Genomic DNA, 23,976 nt, shown 5'->3' with positions numbered 1-23,976 from the left:
TGTGAAGCTTTATTTTATACTGCATAAAAACATCTTGTAACTAGACTTCTGAAGAAAATGGGAGTGGTGCTTGACCATCCAAAACTTGCTGCCACAATGCTATGGGGTTGTGGGTGGTTGCCAGGGTGCTGCTACTGTATACAGTTGTTAAGATGTTCTGAGTGTTTCATGTTTATATTTTAAATGCACTGCTATGCAGTTGCAATGGTGTTCTGGGTGGTTGCTATGGTATTCTAGGTGGTTGCTTACTGGCCTAAGTCAAAAAAGTCCAACTCCAAGTCTATGATATTCTGGTCTCTCAATATGGCTTACAATAGGTTCCTCATTTAGTATAAGTCTTTGTGATTCTTTTCACCCATTTTATCATCTTCCAGGCAAAAATCATAAGTCTAATCGCTTAGAAAACCTCTATATAACAAGCTGCACAATATGAAAGATCATCCATTTGTTTTTTTCAATCGTTTCATTAGTGCATCCGCTTAACTGCCAGTCTTTATAAATGTGCACGACAAAGCTGAGCCTCACATCACGGCAGCACTCAAGCGTACATTCACATTCATAACAGCAGACTGAGAAGGGTATCCTAGGTGACCTTGATTACACTCACTGCAAGCAATTAACAGTTTCCCAGGGTGTACTGGCTGTGTTTTATTGGTTGGCTGTCACCCCACTTGATCACTCTCCTATGAATGCTGACTGAAAGCACGAGGCCTCACCTACAGGAAAAGCAGCCAGGTGTAAACACACTAGTAGTGTTTGGATTAGGCCACAGGAATCTGGGCTATGTGTTGACAATGTGCCAACTCATATAGCTGAGACCCCATAAGGCACACTATGGAGAACACTGCCAGCGGCGGCACTCCTCACCACAGTATGACTTTAACTCTTAAGAGGATGTACATAAATTGAGGTAGTCACAGCATGTGTTTAGGCATGCCCATTCATTTTGTTGCATATCAACCATATACTCTGTCTGCAGACATGTTTAAAATAATAGTCTCAACAAATTTGTGTTAACAAATTTAACCTTATTGTAAAGTGCTACCAGGATAGTTCACCCAATGAAAATGTACATTCACACTAATATGTCTTTGGTTGAAAACTCAGTTTTCTGTTACCTAACATCACCATTTTCCAATGTATACGGTACTAGAGAACATTTTCTAAAATGTCAGTTTTCGGGCAGAGAAAAACACCGTTCCAGTGTGGATGAGTGGCGTGAATGCAGCAAAATCAATGTATATTCAATCAAAATTATTATTGTGAACGTGGCCTAACTTTCTTTCGTGGAACACAAAAACAAATGTGTAGCAGATTGTTTACACTGCACTTTTTCATACAATGAAAGTGAAAGGGAACGGATGCTGTAAACTCCGCAAGGACAAAAAAAGCCCCATAAAAGTAGTTAATATGACACTATGTTCTTAACTGACTTATGATTCTCCCTGATTTGCCATAGCTCGCAAATATCATTAGCATCAATCTTATTCGCCTATATTCAAATATGGCATGTCAGAATGCATTGTGCAAGTTTTGATGTCAAAGTAAAAAAAAACAAAAAAAAACATTGGTTGTCGTTTATTTCGTAACCGATCGCAACATGCCAAACTTGAATATGTGCAAGTGCAAATTACATTTGAGATCTACGGCAAGATCCAGGGGAATGTGAGGTTATGAGAAACAAAAGTGTTATTAGAAGTGAGAAGAAAAAAAAAAGGTGTAAAAGTTCAGACACAGACCTTTTTGAAGAGCCGAATGACATCCTCGCTGATCTGAGCCAGGCGAACGATGACATTGTTCAAGTAGATGTCATTAAGTGTGGCATGATCTCTGCTTTCTCTTCGAGTCTGATTCAAAACCAGATACCAACAGTTTACTGAAGAGAGAAGGTGCTGTTCTTTCCTGGAGAGCCAGAGAATGAAAATGGAAAAATAATGTTAAACACTGTTAGTTGGCTTACTCGATTTTTTTTGTATTGCAATCACTTCTTCCCTTTCTGCAATGTTTGGTTGCTTCTCCATATAACATCCATGTAACATCTCATCTTAACAAAATTTTCAGAATGTTTCTTCAAGTTTTTCCCCTATGCCGAGCATATAACTTTTACGTAACGTGATCATTTGTTTTGAATGTGACAAATGTAGTCATATTTAATCACTGTTAGCATTTTGACTGCCAGTTAACACCGATGTGTTCCAAGTTCCAGCTAGTTTCCACTTTCATCTAACAAACGAGATACAAATTTTAAGTGACTTTATTGTGCCAACTCGATTTTTACAATAAGGGTTTGTGAGTATTTGACAGGGTGTTGCTATGCAGTTGTAAAGTTACTCTGAGTAGTTTTAAGGCCACATCCACACCAAATGGCATACACGTAGCAAAATCAATGCATTTGCAATGCGAACATGCATTAGTGTGGCCGTGGCCTAGGTGTGTTGCTAAGTGATTGCTAGGGTGTTCTGGAAGGTTGCTAGATGGATGCAAAAATCGTAAGTCTGGTTGCTTATAAAAGTAAAAGTAAAATTTCCAGCAACATGCTAGATAAATTTAGATGTCATTAATATCCATATAGCATGGTGCAGGACAGGTGACGTGATGAAATTTCATATTTAGGTTTAGGGGTTTGTTCAAATCCCTAACAATATGTATGAGCAATAGTAACAGTGATGATCACCTTGTCAAGCGCCATTAATGACTACATCAGTACAAAACACACACAGACTCATTCCTTATCCATCCTTCAAGCTCTACTACACACAGTACCTGATCACTTAATACCTTATCTCTGCTAAAAATAATGACCCAGAGTCAGAAACCATCCTAGTTTGAAGCTAATCAGCTTTCAAACACCTTAAGATTGTGTTCTGAACTAACCTCCACCTTCTTCGCTAAGTCCCATCTCCTTAATCAAATCAACAAGCTAAAGAACCAAGAGTGGAAAATAAATATCCATGCAGAGAGTGTTGCAGATAAACAAGGTTTCGGCTAAACGACATGAGGATCAAAGGCAATTACTTCAGAGATTGCACGAACTAGAGGGAGATCATCAAAGTGTGCCCTCTTGTGAGAGTTAGTGAAATGCTAATTGCCACTAATGAGGAACGTATATCTCCCTGCTCCATGTGGTGAGCATTATTGAGCCTGTAATCTGCCCTCAAAATGGGATAAACAGTAAAAAAAAGAAACGTATGCCAACACTATTCGTTCAACAGTGGGGTAATAACAAGGTTACCAAAAACATCCTATAGTATACTGATGGTGTCAGATGGTAATACCATAGTACTTTGATATTTACTCACTGAGCAACATGGTCTTCTACTGTTGTAGCCCATCCGCCTCAAGGTATGATGTGTTGTGCATTCTGAGGTGCTATTCTGTTCACTACAATTGTACAGAGTGGTTATCTGAGTTACTGTAGCTTCTCTGTCAGCTCAAACCAGTCTGGCCATTCTACGTTGACCTCTCTCATCAACAAGGTGTTTCTGTCCACAGAACTGCAGCTCATTTTTCTTTTTTTTTTTTTTTGGCACCATTCTGATAATGGTGATAAACTCTAGAGCAGTGGTTTCCAACCCTGTTCCTGGAGGCCCCCCAACACTGCACATTTTGTATATCTCTCTTGTCTGACACACCCAATTCAGGTCGCAGTCTCTACTAACGAGCTAATGAGTTGAATCAGGTGTGTTTGATTAGGGAGCTATCCAAAATGTGTAATGTTGGGGGGCCTCCAGGAACAGGGTTGGGAACCACTGCCCTAGATTCTTTTGTGCATGATAATCCCAGGAGATCAGCAGTTTCAGAAACTCAAACAGCACGTCTTGGCACCAACAATCATGCCACTGTCGAAATCACTGAGATCACATTTGTTCCCCATTCTGATGGTTGATGTGAACATTAACTGAAGCTCCTGACCAGTATCTGCCTGATTTTATGCATTGCAGGGGCGGGGCCAGAAGCGAGCCATGGGGTGAAAATGAGCTTTGCCACCCCAAGTCAGACCCCACTCGCATCCTGGAAATGGTGCACAACGGCTTAACCCGTCAGCGTCACGCATGGTCCATAACAAAGTTCCGGCACCCAACCCTCCCAACTCAAATGTACCGTGGTAATACCATGTTTTTAATGGACATGTTTCATCATAATACCATGTTTTTTGTGCATGTCCCATGGTAATTTCATGTTTTTAATGGAAATGCCCCATGTTAATACCATGTTTTTGTGGGCATATCCCATGGTAGTATTATGTGTTTTGGACAAGTCCCATGGTAATACCATGTTTTTGGCATATACTGTATCACTGCAGTACCATGGTATTCTTTGAGGTACCATGGAGTACCATGTAAATACTACAAAAATGATTATGGTACAAGTAGGTACTGTAGGTACAAGCACATATTCGTATTTCAACAAATGATTATGTGCTTTAGACTGCAAGTGTGCATATGTAGTAAGCATATGAATAGATAAATAGGACTTTGAGTGTGTATCATTGTCTTTTTCCTCCTTTAAGAAGACGTAAGTGATCTAAAGATTAGTAATCCAATGCTAAGAAATCATAATAAGCCATTATCCATGTTACATTCAAAAACACCTATGGCAAGTATGAGTGGGGTTCAAAATCACTTTACAATTTGCTTCATTATGGCAACACAAGCCAAGAAACACACTCATACAAATTACACTTACTCTAGGCCTGCCACAATACTCATTCAAGTGTTTTTTTTTTTTTTTTTTTATGTGCTAAGCTCGATACAGCTTTATCAAAGAGCTTTTAATCCAGTCTGCAGTGGCTTGCTCAAGCTTATCTCCTGGCAGAAAATCAGAGGAAGGAATCAAAAAGCTAAATCAAAGAACCATATAGTGGAATGAGAAATAGTGGCACACGTGGCACTTTAAATGCATTTCCGCCTTTTAAACGAGCTTCAATGCACTGCAATGGCGATTTCTACATCTTTCGCCAGCCCCCCCAAACTAACAACACCCCCCAATACACAAACACGCAGAATGAGGTCGCCAGTGTATGATTGCTCCCAGCTGCAGACCCCTGAGAGGGCAGGAGAAGAGCGAGAAGAGAATTTAGTTGGAATGGCGAATGGAAGCACAAAAATTAGATCAAAGCACTTTCATGGTGACCTTATTAATCTTATGTTATTAGCCACGTATCAGGCTCTGAGTAGTGTGTGTGTGTTAGACCAGCATTGAACGTTTCATTTTGACAGAGGTTTAATGTTTAGGTCTGAGAGATATACTTTCCAAACACGCACAATTCCCAAGGGGTTTGGCATGTTCGCCAAGAGGTTTGGCAGTGAGTGAATGAAGACCAGAGGTGGAAAGCAGGTGCTGCCATGCGAGGAGAGGATTGCAGCAGGATTGTACTGCAGGGCAGATTCATTTCAGGCTTCTGTCCAACAGGCTGCAGCAAATTCAGTCTGTTCACTGCAAAACCTACACCAGAACTATATCTTGCCCCAAAATCCTCATAACTTTTTCTCTTTTTAATGTCCCAAAGTTACATTAGCATGCTTCAATTACTGATGGCCACATTTTTAAGCAATTTAATAAATTAGATTCAATAATTCACAGGTTAAAGTGTCAATTGCGTATAGTAATATCTGCATCACTAGCGTCACCAAATGAAATAGCAAAAATAATGACTGTTTTCAAACAAAAGTTTCCTAAACACTCTCACTGTCTTCCCTCGGTGATCAAACAGACTTCCCAACCCCAATTTCATGCCAATGGTTGTGCCAATGTAGCTTTGTCGCACTGGTCGGGATGCTCAAACAAAAGATAAATGTTTTAAGTGCCACAAAACCACAGTGTTTATACTTTTGGGAGTCATCTCTGCAGTTTAAGCTAGGATAAGAGAAAGAATTTCATTGAAACTTTGAAAAAAGTTACTGTGGAGGTGAGGGCATGGTCGAGCGCCCATCTGAGGAGAGAGAAAGTGGTAAGGACATCCACCTGAGATGAATTGTGACTAATTACCATTTCTATGTTCACAGTGACAGTCGTGGGAGATAAAAGACGGCCCAGTCCACCGAAAGAGGGAGAGTGGAACACACCAGAGACTGCGTGTCTGTTTCATAGAGAGTGTTTACGCTGAAAAGCAAGATCCTGTGTGTTTATGCAGAAAAGCAGTATTTTGGTTTCGTATATGCTAAAAAGTGATTTCTGTTTTCTTTGTAATAAACATGACTCATATGGACAGTGGAAACCAGCTCCCGACTCCTCTTTTATCTGGTCAAAACACGAACCTTTGCTACACTGTTGCCGAAACCCGGGACAAGGAGGTAGAGTACGCTGCTATGGAGTCATCTTCGCCACTGGAGGAAGTGTTCCGATCCCTCACCAGCATCCACCAGGTTCAACACCAGGCCCTCATGGATCTGCGGGCAGAGCAGCAACAGCGCTTCGAGGCACTACTTCGAGGCCAAGAGGAGGAACGACGGGCATTGCAGAGTTGGTGCCTCAGGAGGGGACGCATGCCGTGACCCCAGCAGCAGCGAACCCCCATGTGTTGCTCGCTAAGATGGGGAGCAAAACTCCACACACTGGGGCGTCTATCACAGGAAAATTTGTTACAGGCTCAACAACGTCATACCCGGCTGTATAATAGGGGAGCTCGGCTACGAGAATTTGCACAGGGAGATAAAGTACTTGTATTGCTGCCCACATCAAGCTCTAAATTACTCGAAGTGGCAAGGGCCCTTTGAGGTCACATGGCGAGTTGGGGAAGTCGACTATGAGGTAGTGTGTACGGATGGGGTGGTGCTCGTCAAATTTACCACCTCAACCTACTAAAACCATGGAGAAAGGCAGTCCCTGTATCCTTGGCGATGGTAGTTCCGGAGAGGGAGGAGCGTGGTCCGGAGGTGAGTCTAAAAGTCAATCAGTTCACTCCGGTCCCTTGTGGAAACCACCTCTCGCCATCACAACGTACGGAGGTTGCCAGATTGCAAAAAATTTCTCTGACGTGTTCTTGCCTCTCCCCAGCTGCACTAACCTCATAAAACACCACACTGAAACAATCCCAGGGGTAGTGGTACGTAGTCATCCCTACCGCTTACCGAACACAAGAAACAGGTAGTATGGGAAGAATTAAAGGCCACACTGGATAATGTGGTAATAGAAGAATCCCACAGTGACTGGGCCAGCCCGGTGCTTCTAGTACCTAAGAGGAATGGCTTGGTCCGATTCTGTGTGGATTATAGAAAAGTCAATGTGGTTTCAAAATTTGACATGTATCTAATGCCTCGTATTGACGAACTGCTTGATCGGTTGGGCACGGCTCGCTTTTATTCGACACTGGGCTTTAAGAGTTACTGGCAGATCCCCTTAACGCCGATGTCCCGTGAGAAAATGGCCTTCTCCACACCGTTTGGATTACATCAATTTGTAACCCTTCCATTCCGTTTGTTTGGGGCCCCGGCTACGTTTCAGAGTCTGATGGACAGAGTCCTCAGACCGCACGCTGCATATGCCGCTGTTTATTTGGATGATATCACTATTTACAGTAATGATTGGCAGCAGCACATACAGCATCTGGGGGCCATTCTGAGGTTGCTGTGATGAGCGGGGCTCACAGCAAACCCAAAGAAGTGCACAATTGGATGGGTGGAGGTACGGCACCTGTGGTTCCACTTGGGGCATGGGCAGGTGAGACCACAAATTAATAAAACTGCAGCGATTGTGACCTGCCTGAGACCTAAGACCAAAAAGGAGGTGAGACATTTCTTGGGGCTTGCTGGCTATTATCAAAGGTTTGTGCCTAATTATTCGGACGTCACCAGCCTGCTGACTGATTTCGCTAAAAAGGGAGCTCCAGATCTGGTCCAGTGGATGGAGCCATGCCAACGGGTGTTCACACAGGTAAAAGATGTACTTTGTGGTGGGTCGCTTCTGCATTCCCCTGATTTCTCTCTCCCTTTTGTTTTGCAGACGGACGCGTTGGACAGGGGGCTGGGTGCTGAACTGTGCCAAGTGGTGGAGGGGAGGAGTGCCCAGTGCTGTCCATTAGTCAGAAGCTCTATAGAGAAGGAGTGTCTGGCTATCAAGTGGGCGGTCCTCACCCTCCGCTACTATTTGTTTGGACGAGCATTCACCCTCTGTTCGGACCACACCCCGCTCCAATGGCTCCACTGCATGAAGGATGCCAACACCCGGATCACCTGTTGGTATCTGGCACTCCAGCCATTTAAGTTCATGGCAGTCCGGACGGTTCCCCCGGCCTGAGTCAGGCGGTGGATGTATGTGGAGGTGAAGGCGTGGTCGTGAGCTTCAAAACACAGGTCAGTCGTATTCACTTTCATTTCACCTTACAAAGGGCACCCTAATATTATGTGTTCTCTCGAAGGTGCATTTAACCATCTTTATGAATCGGAGTGGGTAATGGCCTTATCTGTCATTTTAGATAAACAAAAAATGATCAGCTTGGCTACCTTGCTAAGTAAAAATACAGAAGCCCCGCACCTCGTTCATGTATACTTCAGAGATAACCTACAGCCGTCTTAATGCATAGAGACAGCACAGAACTGCAGAGCAGGTTGGATTAGTATTCAGGCACTGTGTATATTACAAATCTCAGCAGCAAATAAGACTGTAGTAACAACACATGCAGACCTGGGAATGAGGCAAGATAAGTGTATGAAACAAGGTGGAAATAAAGCACAAAGTGTGCAAGCACACACTCTTATACACACACAGACTTTAGATTGTGACTGGTAAGACTCAGCGTGGATTATAAGTCTGCTTTGTGGAGATAGGGAGAAGTATTTAATGGCTTGACAAACACACACATACGGCCATTAATTCCACTATTGTAGACACACTCTTATCTCCTCTAGACATGTCATGGTCTGTGTAGAAGTGCATAAGCATTAGTAGGGACATTTCCACCTAAAATATAGAGAACTGAGCATATGGGTATTCAATCTTTATATACACTGGTGGCCAAAAGTTTGGAATAATGTACAGATTTTGCTCTTATGGAAAGAAATTGGTACTTTTATTCACCAAAGTGGCACTCAACTGATCACAATGAATAGTCAGGACATTAATAACATGAAAAATGACTATTATAATTTGAAAAAAGTTCAGAACTTCTTAAACTTCTTCAAAGAGTTCTCATCAAAAAATCCTCCATGTGCAGCAATGACAGCTTTGCAGATCCTTGGCATTCTTGCTGTCAGTTTGCCCAGATACTCAGGTGACATTTCACCCCATGCTTCCTGTAACACTTGCCATAGATGTGGCTGTCTTGTCGGGCACTTCTCACACACCTTACAGTCTAGCTGATCCCATAAAATCTCAATGGGGTTAAGATCCATAACACTCTTTTCCAATTATCTGATATCCAATGTTTGTGTTTCTTTGCCCACTCTAACCTTTCCTTTTTGATTTTCTGTTTCAAAAGTGGCTTTTTCTTTGCAATACTTCCCATAAGGCCTGCACCCCTGAGTCTTCTCTTTACTGTTGTACATGAAACTGGTGTTGAGTGGGTAGAATTCAATGAAGCTGTCAGCTGAGGACATGTGAGGCTTCTATTTCTCAAACTAGAGACTCTGATGTGCTATTGCCACTTTGGTGAATTAAAGTATGAATTTCCTTCAGAAACAGCAAAATCTGTACATTATTCCAAACTTTTGGCCACCAGTGAATATACCGTATATACACTACCAGTCAAAATTTTGAAACACTTGACTGAAATGTTTCTCATGATCATAAAAATCTTTTGATCTGAAGGCGTATGCTTAAATGTTTGAAATTAGTTTTGTAGTCAAAAATATAATTGTGCCACTGATTTCATTATAAAACTAAAATGTAATTTAAAAAAAAAGATTTTGAAATTGATGACTTGGACCAAATAATAAAGAAAAGCAGCCAATAAGTGCCCAACATAGATGGGAACTCCTTTAATACTGTTTAAAAAGCATCCCAGGGTGATACCTCAAGAAGATGGTTGAGAAAATGTCAAGAGTACATGTCTGCAAATTCTAGTCAAAGTGTGACTACTTTGAAGATGCTAAAATATAACACAGTTTTTATTTATTTTGGATTTTGTTTAGTCACAACATAATTCCCATAGTTCCATTTATGTTATTCCATAGTTTTGATGACTTCACTATTATTCTAAAATGTGGAGAAAAGAAATTATAATAAAGAATGAGTGTTTCAAAACTTTTGACCAGTAGTGTATATATACATACTGTATATGTATGTATGTATGTATGTATGTATGTATATATATATATAAAGCTATTCTGAGATGAGGATTGGTGCTGATTTGGCAGCATGCAGGGGACCTACACAATATTAGGCAGGTGGTTTTAATGCTGTGGCTGATTGGTGTATATGTTATATTTTATATTCTAAAATAACAAAATAATTTGATAAGTTAAAATGATATTCTAGCTGTGTCTTGTTTCGAAGGCTGCGTCCTCAGGAGGTCGCATTTGTCGGCCGAGGCGAAGGTTACGGAGGTCGCATTCGAGGCTGTCTCGTTTCAGAGAAGCGAGTAGGACACTCCGAATGCAACCTTCTTTCACAGGAATTCGGAGGATGCAAGAGGTGTATCCTTTGTGGGTACTCATAATCCACAATTCTTTGCTTCAATGGAAATGAACATCATTTGTCTGAAAATAAGATGTTCAAAAGCAAGGAATGTTAATTCCCAAGTTGAAGTACCTCAGTAAACAGGCGCAGAGTATATAATATGTATAATTATAGTAATATATAATTAAAATAAAGTATTATAAACTAAAAGTACACGTGTAAAATCTATTTTCTTTTCTCTCTTCATTAAAACTCTCCTAAAATGTACCTCATACACTCCCTTCCAAAGGAACTCTGTTCCCTTCTCACACAAAGTGCTCGCGATTGTTAAAGAGTGGCATGCTGTCATAGCAACCATGATAAGTTCTGTTTCCATTTGTCCTACGAAGGCCACGAGACTTGTTTAAATGAGGACGCTCGGTATACTGCAGCCTTTGTTGAATACAAATGGACATAATGCCTTATACATGGGTTCCTTTGCACTAACTAGTCGCCTAGCTCAGACAACGCAGCAACTGGTCCATTGGCTGTGTTAAATTCGTTTTACACATCCCAACCTTTTAGCAATGCCAAGGTGGGTTCGGTTCCCACGCATATTGATCAAATGTATACCTAGAACACACTATAAGCCACTTTGGATAAAAGTACATGCACGTCAAATGAATACAAAGCATGTCTGTTGGGGTGCTCACACTTCAATGGCAAGTGATACATTTATCATGCACAATAATCAAATATGCCCAAATTTCAGAAACATCAAATCTCAAAGGTTCTTCTGTCATAACGTCTGCTTACAAGACGCACAAAAACCAATGAGGTTTGATGTTTCTTATGGGTTGCTTTATTTGATTTACAGACTTTCTTATTGATTTAATTTGATTTGGTTTGAGAGTTGATATTTCAGCTGATATTTCGGTCTGTACAAAAGTGATCGTTTGCCTTCAGAAGACTTAAAATATGATGCACAAGTGGCATGGACTAATTTCATGACACTTTTATGACCACCTACTGCTACTGCATGCAAATCAGCATTACAACTTTAAAAAATATCCTTTTCAGCTTTTCAACTCAAAAGTTGACAAATTATCAAAGGAGAGAAAAAAAGAAAAGAGGAAAATGAAATAAGAAACTGAAATTAAACACAGAACCACTTCAGAAACAACTAAAGAGAAAGACGAGGCCAGACGCAGGGCCAGTAGAGCAGCAGCTACTGGCAATGCTGATCCTCATTGTTGTCTGCAGTAATGCAGTCAATGGTGCAGTGAGACTGGCCTCAGGAGCAAGCAGCAGACGGTCCACCTCCACCAGCTGCTGTTAATTAAACCAGCCAATCCTGCAGCAACACACTTACAAAACATCTAGAGTACAGTTGGGTCCAAGAGTCCACATATTTTTTGTTTTGTTTCGCTATTAATAAACTAAAACTATTTACAATTCTGCACTATTTCTAGGTCACTATCAAATGTTAGCACATTTGTGACTAGGGATGTCCAGAAACCATTTTTTGAGAACCAGTTCAGGTACCGATACTTCATTTTTATACTAGCCGATACTGAATCCGATACACTTTTATTTTTCTAAACTCCATAACAACAGTTTATTTCAATTTTATAATCAAAATGGTGTTTAAATAAATGAATTAATTTTCAACATAATATTGTATTATTTTTTATCAAATGAAGTGCTTATATACAACCCCTGGCAAAAATTATGGAATCGCTACACTTGGAGGATGTTAACCCAGCTTTTTTACTTCGTAGCAATTTAACAAATCACAGATATGACAAAACAATTTTTGTTTAATAGCTGAACATTCTGGCTTCGTGAAACTTCCCTCAAACAAATTAAATAATATAATTTTAATTAATGGCAACTTTTTTCCAGATCAAGTAAAGGAAATAATTGTGGAATCACTCAATGTTGAAGAAAAAAATTATGGAATCATAAAAAAAAAAGAAAAAAAGAAAAAAAGAAAACACACTTTGTTGCACCTCCTCTGGCTTTTATGACAGCCTGAATTTTTTTTGAGGCATGGATTTGTAAAACACTAATGAAAAACAATATTCTCCATCAAGCTGGTTCCAACTTTCTCGAATAGTGGTTGATAGATCAGATTTGCAGGATGGAGCCTATTCAAGGATCAGTTTTTCAATTTCCACCATAAATTTACAAACGGATTGAGATCTGGACTGTTTTGATATGTTTTGACTCACTTTGATATGAGTTGATATGCCTTTCCTGATGAAAAGCTTTAACATTCTTTGCTCTGTGGCAAGATGCACTATCATCCTGAAAAATGACCGATTTCTATCGATAAAATGAGAAAAGTGTCCAAAATTTCAATGTACACCTGTGCATTGACTGTTGAGGTAATGATTGCCATCTCCCCTGGTCCTTTACCTGACATGCAACTCCATATCATAAATGACTGGGGAAATTTGATTGTTTTCTTCAGGCAGTCATCTTTATATGTTTCATTAGAACGGCATCAGACAAAAGTTCCAGCATCATCACCTTGGCCAATGTAGATTCGTGATTCTTCACTGAATATCACTTTCATCCAATCATTCACACTCCATGATTGCTTCTCTTTAGCCCACTGTAGCCTTGTTTTCTTCTGTTTAGGTGTTAGTGCTGGTTTTCTATATGTAAATCCCATTTCATTCAGCTGATTTCTTACAGTTCTATCACAAACATTGACTCCTATTTCCGCCCATTTGTTTTTCATTTGTTTTGTTATGCATTTTCTATTTTCAAGGCATATTGCTTTGAGTTTTCTATCCTGATGCTTTGACGTCTTCCTTGGTCTGCCAGTATGTTCTCCTTTTATAACCTTCCCATTATGTTTATCCTTGCACCAAATTTCAGAAACTGCTGACTAACTTCTTTTGCCACACTCTGTGTTGGATTTCCTTCTTGAAGGAGTTGTATAATCCTTTTCCATTGTTTCAGTTGACAACTCCTTTGTTGGGGCCATGTTTCCTTTCAATTAGCCAAGTGCAACAGCTCGTTAAGGTCTGTAAGCACTCTCTTTTAACTGCAGACTAATTTGCATTTTTAGACTTGTGCCGGTATTTGTTTTAGAAATGCAAATTACAAGGTGATTCCATAACTTTTTCCTCTACTTGATCTGGAAAAAAAAAATATGCCATTCATTAAAACAATATAATTTAATTTGTTCAAGGGATGTTTCACAAAGCCAGAATGTTCAGCTATTAAACAAAAACATTTTTGTGTCATATCTGTGATTTGTTTATTTGCTATGAAGTAAAAAAGCTGGGTGAATATCCTCTAAGTGTGATGATTCCATATTTTTTGCCAGGGGTTGTACAGAACCTCACAGCACAATCCAAAATACAACATTGGAATTATATATTGTCAAATAAAGTGCTGCATCACAGATCATCACAGATGTTAGATACCGCTTAAGTATAATGCATTTACTACTGATTTATTATTATTATTATTATTAGTAGTAGTAGTAGTAGTAGTAGTAGTAGTAGTAGTAGTAGTACAGTGAATATTACATAACTTTACAGTAGTGATATATTTCTGTCATACTTTTTTCCTATAAATTTACCTTTAATTTTGACGGAGCTTTTATTTTGAAGTATTTCTGTGTTGTTACGACCAAGGAGCTCTGATGTTATGACGGCAGATTCCCACTCTGGAAAAGCCAGTCGCTACGTGACTCACAGTGATTTTTAAACCACAAAAGGCTGCTATTTAATTAAATAAGTATGTACTCTGTATGTGCCTTGCACAACAATGTGAATTTGCACTCTGTTTACTGTCATCTGCTACAAAGTGCATGATGTGCTTAATGGTGTTTTCCCTGTATGAGCCTTGGAGGAGCCTTAAAAAGGTATGAGCAGCAAGCATCAGCACAAAACGGTCTCCACAAATTCACAAGCGCTCACGGTTGAATTACAAGCAAACTATATATTTATCTCAATAAATCACAGCTTTTGCGGTTAAATAATCTCTCTAGGACATAACGTGATTTTAATTTGTGGGCTGAATGTTTACGTAATGGCATTCGTAAGTCAGATGGTGTCGGTTTTTGGTATCGGAGCATTTTTACGAGTACCAGTCCATGAGCGCGGTATCGTACATCCCTATTTGTGACATTGACTAATCAAATGTTTGTTAACTCGTTAATACAAATGGTCCGATTTCTTTGTTTCCATTGAAGCACACAAGATGCTATTTGGAGCATTCTCAATTCATGCTAGAATAACATAGACTATCAGGTTTTGCGTAAACTTCCCTGTCAGTGGGGTTCATACCAGCTCGAGTTCATGCTGTTATTCAAGCAAAAGGGGGACATATTAAATACAAGAAATTGTAATAAACTATGAAAATCATGTTAATGTTTCTAATTAACCTTTCACTTAAATTGTTATTTTGATAATATAATTTGTACAAATTAAATAAAATTAATACAAAATTAGAAAAATGCAAAATATAGGCATTTTCACAAGTGCAGACTTTTGAACTCCACTGAAATTTATTGATACAACTCATAAGTATTATGATCTCAACAACATACACATGCACTTCCATTCAAACTCTAGTTTGTTTTCACCTCTTGAAACTGATATATTCTTTTTTCTGTCCCCATACCACATGAGGATGGAATCTATTAAAAGTTGTCAGGATGTGTCCCAATTAAAGTATCAGAGCTAGCATTCTTAAGCAGGGGCGCATTAACGCACAGGCTTCCAGTGGGGGCCCGTTTCGCCATTTACGCCACCCGATTCTCCCCCGTCAGCATTCGCACATCTAAACACGTTCAGCGGAAGATGCTGTAGTAAACACTGAGACAGTGTGCAACAGTGAAAGCTGTCCATGTTGCGCATATACCCCTACACTGTTCCGATTCCTGGAATACCAGTCCATTGGCACAGCCTACTGTGAACAAATGAAGTCTTGTAAGCAGAAGTTTTACTGCAGACTCTCACTCCATTGTTGGCTTGATGCCACTGCAACCGAGAATCTGAATCTGATCTCATGCATGAAAGCAGAGACATCATGAATAGGAGACAGACCACTTGTAGAAAATGAATGAGAGAAATTGCAATGCTCAGTATGGCATTTAATGCAAACGAAGTGTTGACTTTCAGCTAATAGAGTCTATCCTCTGGTAAAGTAACTGCTTTGTCTTATTGCTCAAGAAAAGACATGCGCATTAGCAGGATGAACCTAAAAGAAAAAAAAATTTAGCTTGATTTTAGCTGTATGTCTACTCTGTTGTTTAGAGATTTCTGTCAGATTTTTGTGTTATTGAAACATAAGCTTGACAAACACTGGAAATTGAGATGTTGGTCTTTCCCCATTCAAGTAGATCTGTACTTGAATGCCTGTTACCTAGATAGAAAATAGCAGCCTGATGGCACTTCGAAGATCAGAATCAGAATCAGCTTTATTGCCAAGTATGCTTACACATACAAGGAATTTGTCTTGGTGACAGGAGCTTCCAGTGTACAACAATACAAAAAAAAATACAAAACCAGTAGCAAGACATAGATAATAACAAATAAAAAATAGTTATACGCATACGTACACACACATACACAGCACACACATACATAGTGCAATCTAATACACATCTGTTATCTGTTATGTACAGTGCAAATATTTTTTTGTTTTTTGTTTTATTTCCAAAGAGGAATGAAATGGCAGAAGAGGTTGGATGTGTTGGATAAATATAAAAAAGACTAAACTGTGTATTGCACATTGTTATTGCTCAATGGGGCAATTTAACTGTTCATGAGATGAATAGCCTGAGGGAAAAAACTGTTCCTGTGCCTGACGGTTCTGGTGCTCAGAGCTCTGAAGTGTCGGCCAGAAGGTAACAGTTCAAAGAAGTAGTGGGCAGGATGAGTGGGGTCCAGAGTGATTTTTCCAGCCTTTTTCCCCACTCTGGAAATGTATAGTTCTTGAGGGGGGGGGGGGGGGGGGTTAACGAATAATCCTCTCAGCAGTCCCAACTGTCCTTTGTAGTCTTCTGATGTCTGATTTCATAGCTGAACCAAACCAGACAGTTATTGAAGTGCAGAGGACAGACTCAATTACTGCTAAGTAGAACTGTATCAGCAGCTCCTGTGGCAGGTTGAATTTCCTCAACTGGCGAAGGATGTACAACCTCTGCTGGGCCTTTTTCACAATGGAGTCAATGTGTGTCTCCCACTTCAGGTCCTGTGAGATGGTAGTTCCCAGGAACCTGAATGACTCCACTGCTGCCACAGTGCTGTTTAGAATGGTGAGGGGGGTCAGTGTTGGGGTGTTCCTCCTGAAGCCACAATCATCTCCACCGTTTTGAGCATGTTCAGCTCAAGGTTGTTTTGACTGCACCAGACAGTCAGCTGTTCAACCTCCCTTCTGTATGCAGACTCATCGTCATCTTGGATGAGGCCGATGACAGTGGTGTCATCTGCAAACTTCAGGAGCTTGACAAAGGGGTCCTTGGCGATGCAGTCGTTGGTGTTGAGGGAAAAGAGTAGTGGGGAGAGCACACATCCCTGGGGGGCACCAGTGCTGATCACAAACTGCTGCCTGTCCGTCAGAAAGCTGGTAATCCACTGACAGACAGACATGGGAACAGAGAGTTGGTGTAATTTATTCTGAAGTATAGCTGGGATGATGGTGTTGAAAGCCGAACTGAAAAAAAGGATCAAAAAAGGATCCTTGCATATGTCCCTAGTCTGTCCAGATGTTGCAGGATATGATGCAATCCCATGTTGACTGCATCATCCACAGACCTGTTTGCTTGATAAGCAAATTGAAGGGGATCTAGAAAGGGTCCAGTGATGTTCTTCAAGTGGGCCAACACCAGTCTCTCAAATGATGACCACAGAAGTCAGGGCGAAAGGTCTGTAGTCATTAAGTCCTGTGATTTTTGGTTTCTTTGGGACAGGAATAATGATTGAGCATTTGAAGCAGCATGGGACTTCACACTGCTCCAGTGATCTATTGAAGATCTGTGTTTAGATGGGGGCCAGCTGGTTAGCACAGGATCAAAGACACGCTGGTGAGACGCCATCTGGGCCTGAAGCTTTTCTCGTCTTCTGTTTCCGAAAGACGCGGCTCACATCATCTTCACAGATCTTAAGTGCAGGTTGAGTAGCAAGAGGGGGGAGGAGGGGGGTTGCAGGAGGTGTTGGTGGTTGTGTGACGTGAAGATCAGAGAGGGTGTGGGGTGTGAGATTGGGCCTTTCAAATCTGCAGTAGAACACATTCAAGTTGTCAGCCAGTTATTGGTCCACCACAGGGTTGGGGGTAGGAGTCCTGTAATTTGTGAGTTGTTTCATGCCACTGCACACTGATGCAGGGTTGTTAGCTGAAAACTTGTTTTTCAGCTTCTCAGAGTATCTTCTTTTAGCCACTCTGATTTCCTTGTTCAGTGTGTTCCTGGCCTGATTGTACAAGACTTTATCCCCACCCCTGTAAGCATCCTCTTTGTCCTGACGAAGCTGCCTGAGCTCTGCTGTAAACCACGGTTTGTCGTTGTTGAACTTTAAATAAGTCCTAGTAGGAATGCACATATCCTCACAGAAACTGATATATGATGTTACAGTATCTGTGAGCTCGTCCAGGTCTGTGGCTGCAGCCTCAAAAACACTCCAATCAGTGCAGTCAAAGCAGGCTTGTAGTTCCCGCTCTGCTTCATTGGTCCATCTCTTTACAGTCCTTACTACTGGCTTGGTTGATTTTAATTTCTGCCTGTAGGTTGGAAGAAGATGAACCAGTGAGTGATCAGAGAGTCCCAAAGCTGCTCTAAGGACAGAGCGATATGCATCCTTTATTGTTGTGTAACAATGATCCAGTATGTTCCTGTCTCTGGTGGGGCATGTGATGTGCTGTTTGTATTTGGGCAGTTCACGTGTGAGATTTGCTTTGTTAAAATCCCCAAGAATAATAATAACTGAGTCCGGGTATTGTTGTTCCATGTCTGTGATCTGATCAGTCAGCTGTTGCAGCGCCGCATTCAAACATGCGTTTGGCGCGAAATACACACTCATCAGAATAAATGAGGAAAACTCCCGCGGCGAGTAGAAAGGCTTACAGTTAATAAAGAGCGCTTCCAAATTAGGACAGCACATCCTCTTTAACGTTGTTACATCTGTACACCAACTTTCATCGATGTAAAAGCATGTTCCACCGCCTCTCGTTTTCCCCGTTAACTCTGCGATGCGATCCGCTCTGAACAGCTGGAAGCCCGGCAGATGTAACGCGCTGTCCGGAATGGCTTCACTCAGCCAGGTTTCTGTGAAGCACAAGGCAGCAGAGGTTGAAAAGTCCTTGTTTGTGTGGGTGAGGAGATACAGATCGCCCGTTCTGTTAGGAAGAGAGCGGAGATTCGCAAGATGAATGCTCAGCAGCGTTGTTTGAAAGCCCCGCCGACGGAGTTTGACCAGCTCACCGGCTCGTCTTCCTCGCCTGTGTCTCCTGAACAACAAAGCCGCGCCGCCAACTAAAATGTCTAGCAAAACGTCTGAATATTCAAAAAAAAAACGTGAAAAGACTGTCTGGTATAAGCTGTCGAATGTTCAGCAGTTCGTCTCTGGTAAAACAGACTGGAAAAAGATTACTAAACACAAGACAAACAAACAAAAACAACAAAACAATAGGAGCGCACCAAACCGAGGCTGCCATCTGTGGCGCCATCATGATGGCTTCCAAATGGACTGAGTTGCCTCAAAGGAACTTTGATGCAAGGAAACACAGTAAGATGTAATTGGTTTGAAGATGAATTGGTCAAGAAATTGGTTTTGGAGAATGAACTGGCTGTCTTGGAATAGCACAAAGCAAGTTTTCTTTAGAGGTAATAATTAATCACATGGGGAATTTAATTTAAATTAACAGCTAAAGGTAACATCCTTATGCCTATGGGTCTTTAACAAATTCTTTAACAAAGTTTTGTAGTGTAAAGAGTGGAGCAAACCCTGTGTGAAGGACGATTACATCCAGCAGCAGGGAGGGAGAGATTTGAAATTCACCAGCAGCTATTTCTGCTCTGATAGCATGAGAACCAAGACAAAGGGTGAAACAGACTGAGAAATGAAGAGAAGAAATAATCTGGCGTGAACAATTAAGGATATGCACACTCAAACGCACATGCCAGGGCTGGGTTTTTACTTGGCCTGCCAACATTTTCACATTTAGGATAAAGAGATATTTTTAGCAACATTTCTAAAACATTACTAACTTATAATTTTCAAACCATTCTAACATATGCCTCCAAGAAGTTAGCTAACAATAGATACTGTTACCTTGGTGATATACTGTATATAAATAAGCAGAATTCAACAGCAATGTTCAATACATCACAAAAATCTAAATGTTTGAGTTTGCACGGCAGAAAAACATGTACATGGCTGACGAACATAGGATGTAGTGAAAACACAGTACAGGCTGCTCCTTCAACAGTCCCCCAAAATCTCAAACTGGCCCCAGGGCCATCATTAATATTAAGCCCTACTTGCACACAGACATATCAACAAGCCTTACCTTGGGCCACGAATCTTTGATGAGAACCTCTCCGCCAGTTTCTCCAGACTCCGAGAGTACTCCAGCTGAATCTCGGCCTTGCGCCTGAAAAACTCCTGTAGGTCCTGCAGCAGCTGGATTCGAGCCTCTGACTGCTGCTCCAGACACTTAAACTGCTCGACCAGTTGATTCCTGATCTCTAAACAACAGAGTAGACATACAGCAAACACATAAGATGGACTTTCAGCACAATTCTCAATATGTAAAAAATTCATATAGTTTCATACATATTTACTTTATCACTATTTCAGAGATACACACATTTTTAACATGATTTTCTATACAAATTTACAAAATATTAAGCAAACATAAGTTCCCTCATTCCACTAAATATTAATTTTTAAATACATGTAAGAATATAAATGCTATTTTTGCTGTTACTTGCTGTTATAAAAATTATATATATGGAAATTATTTGACAAGGTCTTCTACTTCTTAAAGAGAGCATAGATAATTCACCAGGAGGCAGTAGGCATGTAATATATTGTTACAACATGTTGATGTAGATGCTTCAGATGAAGCTTTTCTCTTTTTTTCGTGACTGTAATGATCGTTTGCCTCAATTCTGATTCACAGTCTTCAATCAAATTAGTGTGTAATTTAACATTTAATATGCTTTACAATGTCACTCTTCATTCCAGCACAAGTAATAATATTATCCATTCTGTTTGTGAGAATATTTTGCCAAAAACCACACCATTCACGGAAATCTCCCATTCATACCAAAGGGAAGTTCTGCAGAGCTTGTCAGAGCAAGCGAATGTAACCAAGGGGGGCAATGCTTAGTGAAGGATCAATTAGTGCATGATAATACATCACCTATCAATAACAGTACTTTGAATATGTTAAAAATTAACAGTCTACAACTGTCTACAACTGCAAGATGCCAAAATGTTACTAAACTTTAAGGGTGTAATGGTTCAAATTTCTCACGGTTCGGTTTGTATCACAGTTTTAAGGTCACTGTTTCGGTACGGTTCAGTATTTGCCATGTTCAGAAAAAACCCCATAGTAAGAATACTGTATTTGGTAACAAACACTTCAACAGGTTTGCCATTAATTAAAAATCATGGTTTTACTACATTAACAATATTTGAATCATGGTATTTGTAGTAAAATCATAGTAACCACAAAATCAACATGGTTACTGTCATGGTAATAATATTTAGTAAAACCATGGTTACTACAGTTGTGCTCAAAAGTTTGCATGCCCTGGCAGAAATTGTGAAATTTTGGCATTGATTTGGAAATATGACTGATCAAAAAAACAAACTGTCTTTTATATAAGGATAGTGATCATATGAAGCCATTTATTATCACATAGTTGTTTGGCTCCTTTTTAAATCATAATGATAACAGAAATCACCTAAATGGCCCTGATCAAAAGTTTACATACCCTTGAATGTTTGGCCTTGTTACAGACACACAAGGTGACACACACAGGTTTAAATGGCAATTAAAGGTTAATTTCCCACACCTGTGGCTTTTTAAATCGCAATTGGTGTCTATGTATAAATAGTCAATGAGTTGTTAGCTCTCACGTGGATGCACTGAGCAGGCTAGATACTGAGCCATGGGGAGCAGAAAAGAACTGTCAAAAGACCTGCGTAACAAGGTAATGGAACTTTATAAAGTTGGAAAAGGATATTAAAAGATATCAATCACTTGTTAAGAAGTGGAAAATTCAGGGATCTCTTGATACCAAGCCAAGGTCAGGTAGACCAAGAAAGATTTCAGCCACAACTGCCAGAAAAATTTTTCGGGATACAAAGAAAAACCCACAGGTAACCTCAGGAGAAATACAGGCTGCTCTGGAAATAGACGGTGTGGTTGTGATAATCAATGGCTTCGTATGATCACTATCCTTAATTAAAAGACAGTTTTTTTGCATGATCAGCCATATTTTCAAAATCAATGCCAAAATTTCACAATTTCTGCCAGGGTATGCAAACTTTTGCACACAACTGCATATGGAAATTAGAGTATTACTGTTGTAAAACCATGGTTAATTCTATCAAAACCATGATTTCTGCTAAGAAAACCCTGGTAACAGCAGTCATGGTTACTTCAGTCATGATTATTACAATATTACTATAGTAAAACCATGATTAATTTTCTGTAGGAACCTGAACTATAAATTACTAAATCAATATTTTATCTTAATACCTGTACTATTATGCTACATGCATCAACATAAAGTGCATTTCAAACTCAACACATATTCAACATTTGGAGGCTGTACATCACTATAGAAGGCACCTTGCTATTAATATAGATATGAGAAGGTTCCAGGATGTCAGGGCTCATTTCTTCTCTCCCCAATTTGTAATGCCCAATTCCCAATGCACTCTAAGTTCTCATGGTGGAGTAGTGACTCGCCTCAATCCGGGTGGCGGAGGATGGATCTCAGTTGCCTCTGTGTCTGAGACCGTCAATCCGTGCATCCTATCACATGGCTTGTTGAGCACGTTACCGCGGAGACGTAACACGCGTGGAGGCCCACGCCATTTTCTGCGGCATCCACGCACAACTCGCCACGCGCACCACCGAGAGCGAAATCCACACATTATAGCGACCACGTGGAGGTTACTCCATGTGACTCTACCCTCCCAAGCAACCGGGCCAATTTGGTTGCTTAGGAGACCTGGCTGGAGTCACTCAGCATGCCCTGGATTTGAACTCGCAACTCCAGGGGTGGTAGTCAGGCGGTTCGAGTGTTTTAATCATACGCTGAAATCCAACATCTTCATCAACGGAGTATGGCAACATAACTTCATGGCAATGAACACCACAAGCATTTTAGTTATTGTTTCATGTATGTCTGAATTAACACTGAGTGCCTGCTTAAAAACGGAAGGGTGTGTGTGCAGTTTTGGCTCATCTGTGGCTCTGTGTGCGCCGCATGCTATCTTTCTCCGGGTGACATCGGTGTACATAATTAATCAAATATCGATGTATTACCAGTATACGGCACTCGCGTCGAGCACCTCACCCACACCTATCATATCGCTTCTGAAGACATGATTTTAACCACTGGAGTCGTATGGATTACTTTTATGCTGACTTTATATGCTTTTTCGATCTTCAGGCCACCATTTACTTGCATTGGATGGACCTACAGAGCAGAGTTATTCTTTAAAAAAATCTTTGTTTGTGTTTTGCAGAATCTTAAAAAAGCTTGATCCAAGAGTTACTCAAAGAAAAGTCAGTAAAAAGAAGTCAGTCGCCACCTTTGTTTTGTAGCCGCTACTGTCATTCAGAGATACAAATATTTGAGAACAAACAATGGCCTTTTATTAAAATAAATAAATAAATAAACAAATAAATGACTGTGGATCAGGTAGTTTTTAAGGAAGTTTTCCTTCCACAAACAGAATAGCTTTTTAGGTGACAAGCTGTTCTGTCTGTGCAGACAGTGGAACATGCGAATTCTACTAGCACGACAGAAAGGTACATGTTAGTTGTACAGAGAGCCATGTCCCTTGTGCAAGCCGTTTCTACCGTGTTAAAGAAAAGCTTCTTTCATGTGTCATTTCAAAGGGGCCTCTATCGCTTCAAAGACTTCCTTTGAGAGACTGTACCATTATTTGCGTTTCCTGTACTAAGGTTAACAGAACAATTAGAAATTGTTCTTGATTACAAATCAAGCCTGACGCTGAGAAACTCTGATAATGTTTAGCATTGTTAATTTGAAGAAAACAAAACACAACATTTGGTTACACAGTTATTCGAAATAAAAGAAATCCACTCCCATATTGATATACTTAGCTGTCTGTCATTGGAAAAGCTGCTTGGGTTGAAAATTCAGATCTGCTGTTAACATGTAGCAATGCCTAAACACTAAACCTGTCTGGTTGTTGAGTGTGTCAA

General features: G+C 40.3%; 1 protein-coding gene across 4 annotated transcripts in view; it reads right to left on the bottom strand.

Moving 5' to 3' along the window:
* Window positions 1-23,976, bottom strand: part of LOC127448618 (SLIT-ROBO Rho GTPase-activating protein 3-like) — a 112,384-nt gene that overhangs the window by 65,306 nt on the left and 23,102 nt on the right. For all 4 annotated transcript variants that reach the window (XM_051711278.1, XM_051711279.1, XM_051711280.1 and 1 more), the window contains exons 2-3: window positions 20,068-20,245; window positions 1,740-1,902 (exon numbers count right to left, since the gene is read on the bottom strand). In XM_051711278.1, coding sequence (XP_051567238.1) covers window positions 1,740-1,902; window positions 20,068-20,245 — 341 coding nt within the window. The remainder of the gene's footprint in view (window positions 1-1,739; window positions 1,903-20,067; window positions 20,246-23,976) is intronic.

Source organism: Myxocyprinus asiaticus, chromosome 12, assembly GCF_019703515.2.
Source record: "Myxocyprinus asiaticus isolate MX2 ecotype Aquarium Trade chromosome 12, UBuf_Myxa_2, whole genome shotgun sequence".
Lineage (NCBI taxonomy): Eukaryota > Metazoa > Chordata > Actinopteri > Cypriniformes > Catostomidae > Myxocyprinus > Myxocyprinus asiaticus.
Note: the sequence above shows the minus strand (reverse complement) of the source record. Positions and strands in the feature narration are given on the sequence as shown.